The sequence below is a fragment of the Abramis brama genome (assembly GCF_963993115.1).
Source record: "Abramis brama genome assembly, chromosome: 19".
Classification (NCBI taxonomy): domain Eukaryota; kingdom Metazoa; phylum Chordata; class Actinopteri; order Cypriniformes; family Leuciscidae; genus Abramis; species Abramis brama.
This window is the reverse complement of record NC_139981.1, coordinates 305,001-315,000: the sequence shown is the minus strand read 5'-3', so window position 1 is coordinate 315,000 and position 10,000 is coordinate 305,001. Positions and strand designations below refer to the sequence as shown.

General features: G+C 41.8%; 1 protein-coding gene across 2 annotated transcripts in view; it reads right to left on the bottom strand.

The window, feature by feature from the left end:
• LOC311070208 (phosphofurin acidic cluster sorting protein 2) overlaps nt 1-10,000 on the bottom strand; it is a 54,396-nt gene that overhangs the window by 6,783 nt on the left and 37,613 nt on the right. Inside the window, exons 14-22 of one of the 2 annotated variants that reach the window (XM_084093939.1) lie at nt 9,800-9,904; nt 9,408-9,514; nt 8,491-8,645; nt 8,286-8,396; nt 7,971-8,073; nt 6,763-6,795; nt 6,397-6,439; nt 6,282-6,324; nt 216-333 (exon numbers count right to left, since the gene is read on the bottom strand). In XM_084093939.1, the coding sequence (XP_083950065.1) occupies nt 216-333; nt 6,282-6,324; nt 6,397-6,439; nt 6,763-6,795; nt 7,971-8,073; nt 8,286-8,396; nt 8,491-8,645; nt 9,408-9,514; nt 9,800-9,904 (818 nt within the window). The remainder of the gene's footprint in view (nt 1-215; nt 334-6,281; nt 6,325-6,396; nt 6,440-6,762; nt 6,796-7,970; nt 8,074-8,285; nt 8,397-8,490; nt 8,646-9,407; nt 9,515-9,799; nt 9,905-10,000) is intronic. The other variant, XM_084093940.1, reaches the window with a different exon arrangement.

Below are 10,000 nucleotides of genomic sequence, written 5' to 3'. Positions count from 1 at the left end.
CACGCACAAACACACATACGCATACACACACACGCACAAACACACAACATACACGCACACATGCATACTCGTGTACACACACACACACACACACAGTGAGTCTCATGAAGCCAGTCAAGGACTGGTACAGTATGCTGATTTTGGTGTGTAATGTGACCCAGATTCACTCAAACACACACGTGTTGGTCATGTCATGTGATGTGATGATGTCATACCCCACTCCGGAGAAAACGGCACATGTGGAGGGAGAGGGGGGCGGAGTCACACACATCTCCTTCCCGTAGGGCGTGGGCGAGGACACGACACCCGCATTCATGGCATCATCAGAGTCCACTGCGAACACACACAGGTGAACACACACTTACAGCGTCTGCGGACACACTCCTGCACTGATGAACCCTGGGAGTGTTTGAGGACCTGCATCTGACCCACATACGAGGCAGAGAGTCGATGCGCTGCTGCCCGACTGTAAATGCCTCACGCTGGGAAATCTATTTATGAGACTGAGAGAGAGAGAGAGAGAGAGAGAGAGAGCGTAGAGCAGATGTGACCTCATTTCCTGAGGACCAGCACCCGGCCTGACTGATGACGTCAGCGCACAGAAGGACCAGCACTGCTGAAAACTACGTAAATTTAATTTGATTAATGATCAAAAGATGACACAGATTAAGGGCTTTACTGTCATGCATTAAAGGTGCCCTAGAATGTGAAATTGAATTTATCTTGGCATAGTTAAATAACAAGAGTTCAGTACATGGACATGACATACAGTGAGTCTCAAACACCATAGTTTTCTCTTTCTTATTTAAATCTTGTTTTTGAAAAACACCCCTGAAAAACAGGCGAATCTCCACATAACACAGACTGTGACGCAACAGTCGGGATCATTAATATGTACGCCTCCACAAATGTGCATATGCCAGCCCATGCTCAGTGCCAGGCAGAACTGCACAGCCGAATCATCAGAGGTTCTGCAGGTGAAGAAACAAGCGAGGATCATAGGGAAAATGGCAGATCTATCTATAATCTATAATCTATCTATAATCGGATACCGCTACAGTTTAATTCGAAGTTGTTAGTTGCTCTGCCCATTTCACCACGGACTGTTTTCCTAACCTGGAACAATATCAAGCAGCCAGGCTTCTCTCGGCGTCTCAAACGGACGAAGGGGTCAATTTCAACTAAAGTTATATTCCCGCAAGCGGTAAGTAGTGATTTTATTAACGATAATTTACACTGTGTTATCTAGATCCAGCGCGATATATTGTTTTTTCCTCGAGAGACATCATGGCTTGCAAACGAGCGAAGCATGGCAGCTGCTCAGTGCTTGGATGTACAAATGAACACAAAAATATTTTTTTAGCTCCTTCATCCGAGCCTCGGGAGAACCAGTGGGTTATGTGGATTTCTGATGTGTAATTGTTCAAGTTCAGACAGATAATCTTTCTCTCAAAGTCGTTCAACACTGTTTATGCATCAGTAAATCGCGTTGCAGTGATAAGATCTTCATTCACGCGATCAACAGGCTGTCATCTGCTCAGTGCTCATCACTGCAACCTTTTATGTGATGGGAATAGATCTAAATACTTAAAAAACTTCTCATGATTCGTTAATCCCGATAGCTGTAATAGTAAAAACGTATAAAAGCTGTAATAGTAAAAGTTTTCCAGATAGCTCTACATTAATAGTAAAGATGAAAAACCGCACTCTCAGGTTCTATTTTCATACATTTATTATTACTATGTCCTCACAAACGCGTTTCGGCCTAAGCCATCATCAGTGTGTACTATGAAACACCGAAAAAATAGTTTTTTAAAAGAAACACATCGCAGGTGAACCTCATTCCGCAAATCATCAGCACCTTCAGGTGCATCAAGTTACCAACATTATGGAAACACCAGGAATAACACAACATACCATATGTAATGTCCATGTGACCCTTATGAACAAGTTATACAAGAAAAAAAAAAAAAAAAATTATATATAAAAAATAATTTCAAATTACATGATTTCATAAACAATTCAAAGGCAATTCTTCATTTAGACCATTAGGGTATACTATTTGAACTGTATAAACAAATTAATTTCAAAATACATGGTAAATACATTTTTACATGATCTCAATGACAAATTACATGATTTCATAAAAAACAATTCAAAGGCAATTCTTCATTTAAACCATTAGGGTATACTGTTTGAAGTGTAAAAATCCAAAATGCCTCTCGCTGAAGAAGGTAACGCTCCCTATCTCCACCCCGTTGAAAAGGTTTAACTAACTCAATGCCTTGAAATTTCAAAGTACAGATATCATGTCCAAACTCATTAAAATGTCTCGCCACGGGTGACTTAATATCGTGATTGCGTATGTTACTTTTGTGTTCGTGTAATCTTGTTCTTAACTCTCTTTTTGTTTTACCAACATAACAAAGCCCACATGGGCATTTAAGCAAGTAAACAACAAAGGACGTACGGCAAGAAATTCTCCCTCTCACAGAATATGTCTTGCCGGTCCGTGGATGTGAAAAGGAATTACCCATAATCATCGCATTACAATTAATGCAACTCCTACAAGGGAAATTGCCCAGATCTAGGGCTGTAAGCCAATTGGTAGGCGAAGTGTAAGAATCAGCTCTAACCAGCATATCTCTCAAATTACGTGATCTCTTATAAGCAAAAAGCGGAGGGTTTTGAAAAGTCTGGCCGATCTGTGCGTCACTCGATAAAATATGCCAATGTTTATTCACTATTGATTTGATTTTGCCCGAAAGGGGAGAAAATGTCGTAGATAAGACAACTCGATTATCTGAAATGACTGTTTTTTTCTTAAAAAGTGATTCACGTTCAATACCACGTACCCTGTCCAAACTCGAGTCGAGATTCATATTATCGTAACCTTTTGAAAGGAACCGGTTATATACTACTTTCACCTGGTTTTCAAATTCTTCATCAGTACTACAAATCCTTCTTATACGCAAAAACTGACTATACGGGAGGCTTTTTTTCATAGATGGAGGGTGATAACTTTTAGAATGTAAAAAATTATTCTTATCTGTGGATTTACGATATACTGTCGTCTGAAGAGTCTGTCCAGTAGATCTAAAAACCTTAACATCAAGAAACGATATAGAAGACATACTGTATTCCAATGAAAATCGTATGGAGTCAAGTCTGGAATTTAAGAATTCGTGAAATTGATTAACAGTTCTTCAACTGTTCCACTAAAAACGAAAAACACATCGTCAATATATCGAAACCAACACTTCAAACAGTGATGAAAAATGTTACTTGAAGAATACACAAAGTCTGCTTCAAATTTGCCCATGAACAAGTTTGCATAATTAGGGGCAAATGGAGAACCCATAGCCGTACCTTTCACTTGAAGATAAAAACCGTTTTCAAATTTGAAATAGTTCATGGTCAGCACCGTATGTGCCAGATCCCATAAGAACTTTGTTGGAGGCTTGTCAACATCTCTAGATTTTAAATAATGTTCTAAAGCACATAAACCTAAATCATGTGGAATATTAGTATATAGGCTAGTTACATCCATAGTGCATAACAAATCATCATCTGATACATTGACATTCATCAGTTTACTCAAAAAATCAGTAGTGTCCCTTAAATATGAGGGTAATGTCCAGACAATTGGCTTAATGTGCCAGTCTACATACTGAGAGATAGGCTCAGTTAAGGACTGGCAACCGGCCACGATTGGACGGCCTGGAATAGTTCCCTCGCATTTTTTGTGGATTTTCGGCAAGGTGTAAAAAACCGGTCGTACTGGATGAGTTTGTAATAAAAAGTCAGATTCCTCCTTAGTGATGTAATTGTCTGATTCGCCACCAATCAAAGTTTTTTTTATCATATTAAAGAAGCGACTCGTGGGATCGCAAGTCAGGGAGGAGTAGAATTCCTGGTCTCCAAGTTGATTAAAAATTTCATTCTAAAAGTTATCACCCTCCATCTATGAAAAAAAGCCTCCCGTATAGTCAGTTTTTGCGTATAAGAAGGATTTGTAGTACTGATGAAGAATTTGAAAACCAGGTGAAAGTAGTATATAACCGGTTCCTTTCAAAAGGTTACGATAATATGAATCTCGACTCGAGTTTGGACAGGGTACGTGGTATTGAACGTGAATCACTTTTTAAGAAAAAAACAGTCATTTCAGATAATCGAGTTGTCTTATCTACGACATTTTCTCCCCTTTCGGGCAAAATCAAATCAATAGTGAATAAACATTGGCATATTTTATCGAGTGACGCACAGATCGGCCAGACTTTTCAAAACCCTCCGCTTTTTGCTTATAAGAGATCACGTAATTTGAGAGATATGCTGGTTAGAGCTGATTCTTACACTTCGCCTACCAATTGGCTTACAGCCCTAGATCCGGGCAATTTCCCTTGTAGGAGTTGCATTAATTGTAATGCGATGATTATGGGTAATTCCTTTTCACATCCACGGACCGGCAAGACATATTCTGTGAGAGGGAGAATTTCTTGCCGTACGTCCTTTGTTGTTTACTTGCTTAAATGCCCATGTGGGCTTTGTTATGTTGGTAAAACAAAAAGAGAGTTAAGAACAAGATTACACGAACACAAAAGTAACATACGCAATCACGATATTAAGTCACCCGTGGCGAGACATTTTAATGAGTTTGGACATGATATCTGTACTTTGAAATTTCAAGGCATTGAGTTAGTTAAACCTTTTCAACGGGGTGGAGATAGGGAGCGTTACCTTCTTCAGCGAGAGGCATTTTGGATTTTTACACTTCAAACAGTATACCCTAATGGTTTAAATGAAGAATTGCCTTTGAATTGTTTTTTATGAAATCATGTAATTTGTCATTGAGATCATGTAAAAATGTATTTACCATGTATTTTGAAATTAATTTGTTTATACAGTTCAAATAGTATACCCTAATGGTCTAAATGAAGAATTGCCTTTGAATTGTTTATGAAATCATGTAATTTGAAATTATTTTTTATATATAATTTTTTTTTTTTTTTTTTTTTTTTTTCTTGTATAACTTGTTCATAAGGGTCACATGGACATTACATATGGTATGTTGTGTTATTCCTGGTGTTTCCATAATGTTGGTAACTTGATGCACCTGAAGGTGCTGATGATTTGCGGAATGAGGTTCACCTGCGATGTGTTTCTTTTAAAAAACTATTTTTTCGGTGTTTCATAGTACACACTGATGATGGCTTAGGCCGAAACGCGTTTGTGAGGACATAGTAATAATAAATGTATGAAAATAGAACCTGAGAGTGCGGTTTTTCATCTTTACTTTTGATAAACGTTTTTTATTACTCGCACCCATAAACTATTTTGCGAGTTGAGCGCGCCTGCTCTTAATAGCTCTACATTAATGCCAGATATTTCATATGCAAGCATGTCAGCCAATCACAGCAGTGGGCGTTTACACTGAAGTCTCACAGCCAATCACAGCAGTGGGCGTTTACACTGAAGTCTCACAGCCAATCACAGCAGTGGGCGTTTACACTGAAGTCTCTCAGCCAATCACAGCAGTGGGCGTTTACACTGAAGTCTCTCAGCCAATCACAGCAGTGGGCGTTTACACTGAAGTCTCACACAGACACGCCCCTTCAAACTGAGTGTTCAAATCAGGGGATGAAATCAGGCTAGAAAATATGCCTTTTATTTCTAAATTATAACAAATTTTGATCTAAAAAACATACTAACATTATAAGGGCACCCCAGGAAACATTCTAAAATAATAAAATAATCCATTCTACGGCACCTTTAAGGTCTTGTCCACACGAATACACTAATACATTTGAGTTTGAAACGCATCTTTTCTCTCGGTTTGGTCCTTCCGTCGACACTGACGGGCTTTACTAATGAAAACTAACCCTTCTGAAAACGCTGTAGTGTGGACTGGGAAACTGAGGGATTTAAAAGCGATGATGTAAGTTTAGTCATGTGACGCATTTTGAACCCATAGATATTGATGTTTACAGTGGTGTTGTCCTGTTATATTCACTTTCACACTGTTAAAATATGTGACTTCACACACTCTTCATCTCACAGTCCTGCACAGAGGTCAGAGTTCACTCTCATCTGCTAAACATGAGAACAGTTTTAGCGTTTTAGACCAAACATATAATGTTGAGTGAGCCACAAAATTATTAACTCAGCATCCAAATTTAATGCGAAAAGATTGAGTTTGAGATTTTATAAAATCAGTCACTACATATTTCAAACGTAACCAAACGTGAGGGTCGACCCAGAATGCTTTGAGGATCTGAACTCACCCGATGTGGACAGACTGTGCTCCACGATCCCCACCTTCACCACCTGACGGAGCGCAACAAGCGTTAGCCTCTGCTCACACACTCATACATCATCATGTGACATCTGCAGGCTTACCCCGATGAACGGCACAAACTTTTGGCACGAGTCTTCATCCGGACTGAGAGAGAGAGAGAGAGAGAGGTTATAAAGCTGCAGCACACAACACGTCTGACCGGTGAGATGAACATCACGATGAGATGAGCAGAAACACCTGATCACACACACACACACACACACACATGTGGCCCGAGGACACGAGCATCTGACCATCATCCACTGGCCGAATCAAACACAAGCTAATAAAGCCTGAGCCTGCGAGACCAACGGCAGTCTCGACAGATCTGCAGATCTTCAGGCATTGATGAGACAGAGAAGGTCATGTGACTGGAGATGGACAAATCAAATGTAGAGATGGAACAATAGAGGTCAGAGGTCAGATACCTGATGTACAAATCAAAATACAAACTCCTCTTCCTTGGAATGCAAACGCAGGATGAGAAGAAATGAGGGCATAAGTGTTAATTATAATAATAATTATAATAATGATGATTCTGTCAGAGGATGCGCATAATAAAGCAGAAATATACAAACAAATAAAACAAGCAATGTCTCATTACTGAGAGTGTGTGTTTCCATCAGCATACTCGTTACACTCTATTATAAGGTGTCATTGTTACAGTGTAGTTATATATTTAAGTGCTGAGTAATATTAAGCAACTCCATGCACTCACTGTAGGGTTAGGGTTTGGGTCAGTTGTGTGTAATGATGCATACTTTACTGTTATTACTACGGTAAGTTCATGTAACATATGTAACAAGGACACTAAAATAAAGTATTATCCCAAACTCTACTGCGATATACACTGGCCATTACATCCTTTATTCAAGATTCATCATTTCCTGTTCCAGCAGAGGGGGCGTGGCCTGATACACACCTGATGTGGAGCGCCCAGTTTGCTTTCAGGTTGAAGATAGAAAAACATGTACACACACACACACACACACACACACTCACACTCACACACACACACACACTCACACACACACACACACACGCGCACTCACACACACGCGCACTCACTCACACACACACGCGCACTCACTCACACTCACACTCACTCACACACACTCACTCACACACACACGCGCGCACTCACTCACACACACACACACTCACTCTTACTCGCACACACTCACACACACACACACACACTCACTCTTACTCGCACACACTCACACACACACACACACACTCACACACACACGCGCACTCACTCACACACATACACTCACACACACACACTCACACACACACACTCACACACACTCACACACACTCACTCTTACTCGCACACACTCACTCTTACTCGCACACACTCACACACACACACACACACTCACTCTTACTCGCACACACTCACACACACACACACACACACACACTCACACACACACGCGCACTCACTCACACACATACACTCACACACACACACTCACACACACACACTCACACACACTCACTCTTACTCGCACACACTCACTCTTACTCGCACACACACTCACTCACACACACACGCGCGCACTCACTCACTCACACACACACGCGCGCACTCACTCACACACACACGCGCGCACTCACTCACTCACACCTCTTCTGTCTGTAGGTGAGCATGGCCTCAGAGATGGGAAACTGATGAGACACATTCGCTCCAGCGAGATACTGAATAATCCGTCCAGCGACATCAACGGAGTCTGTGGAGGCACACACACACACACACACACACAACAGGTAAATGTCAAGAGTTTGCAGCAGCACTTCATTTCATCTCCATATTGGGGTCAAACTGTAAGTGAGCATGAGATGAGCCTGTGGCAGTGAGGGCTGATGGGATACGAGTCTGATGTGAGACAGATGCAGGTGAAACAGACACACACACACACACACACACACACACACACATCACCTGCGCTGGGAGGCTCTGACCGGCAGAACAGCTCCCTCCACGACGGCTCCATGAACAAACTGCTGAACTTACAGTCGAAGGACGACACACACTTGGCGAGAGGATGGGAACCTGAGAAACACAACGTTAGTGTGTAAAAACTCAATAAACCAGTATTATTATAAACCCTGAAAACACCTGACATGGAGATCAGCGCGGCGCTCACCGATCGGGATGATGAGGAAGCGGATGTAGCTCAGCCAATCAGGAGTCTTGTTGGCCAGTTGCTCCACGAAGAAGCGCAGCACTGTGCTGAGATAGCCCTGATCCCCGGCCACGCCCACCTTCACTGTGGGCGGAGTCTGGGCGTTACAGTTACAGCTGCGGGAGGAGTCACATGACACGGGAGGAGTCACATGGCACGGGAGGAGTCACATGACACGGGAGGAGTCACATGACACGGTCACACACTGATCTGAGGCCCACTGGACGCTGACTCTCATACATACGAGAACTACAGATGTAACGATAAATATGACTAAAAGTAACTAAAAAGTGGTAAAGTAAGTAAAAAATAACTAAAAGTGGAATTATAATTATAACAATAAATAAAACAATAACTGTAGTAACTATAACTATATTGATAACTATATAATACATATATTAACTATAACTATCATATATATATATAATAAATATATTAACTATAACGATAGCTATATTAGTGTCCACACCAGAGGATAACGTTCTATTTATAATAAGTGTGCTGCAGTTTTGTTGTGTGCGGTTTTAAGTGCTCGAGCTCTTTAAAGCAGGATGGATTCTGATTGGCTGACCAGAGTGTGTGTTAGAGTGTGTGTGTGAGTGTTAGAGTGTGTGTGAATGTGTGTTAGAGTGTTAGAGTGTGTGTTATGAGGATCATATCACACTGACAGCTGTAGATGCTCAAGACTCAAGTGATAATGAACCGCTGCGACGATCAGAAACACTCAGACGCTTACAGAAACAGTGCATTTATAGAGCTGTGATACTGTGTGTGTGTGTGTGTCGTGTGTGTGTCGTGTGTGTGTCGTGTGTGTGTGAGTGTGAGTGTGTGTGTGAGAGTGTGTGTGTGAGAGTGTGTGTGTGTGTGTGGTCACTCACAATCTCTGTATGCGAGTGACAATGGTGTTGAACGCTGCCTGGACGTCAGCAGAAGAGCAGGTCGACACGATTGGCTGAGTGTGTTTCTGCAGCAGCTCCGACACATACTGAACAACACACAACACACAACACACACGCCTGAGCTCATCAAAACTACACGGATGAGGAGACCGTATGAAGCCAGTGTGAGAGACGGACTTACACTAGAATGGATGATCATACACACACCTGTACTGATTTATGGACAGTAATAATAACTACACTACAGACGCTCGATCCAAAGCGGCATCGCCTGCATTCAGGGTTACATCATAAAGTTCCTGCATTCCCCTGAGTGTGGCGTTGGGAGCGCTGGGAATCACACACACACACACACACACACACACACACACCTGCCCCTGCCAGTCCACTGTGTTGATGAGGATGATGTTCTCCGGGAGCCTCTCGTCTGAGATCAGGATGTGATTGAGCTGGTCATACACTGACTTCCTGGGCACCTGAACGACACACACACACACACGACACACACACACACACACACACGACACACACACGACACACGACCCACACACACACACGACACACACACACGA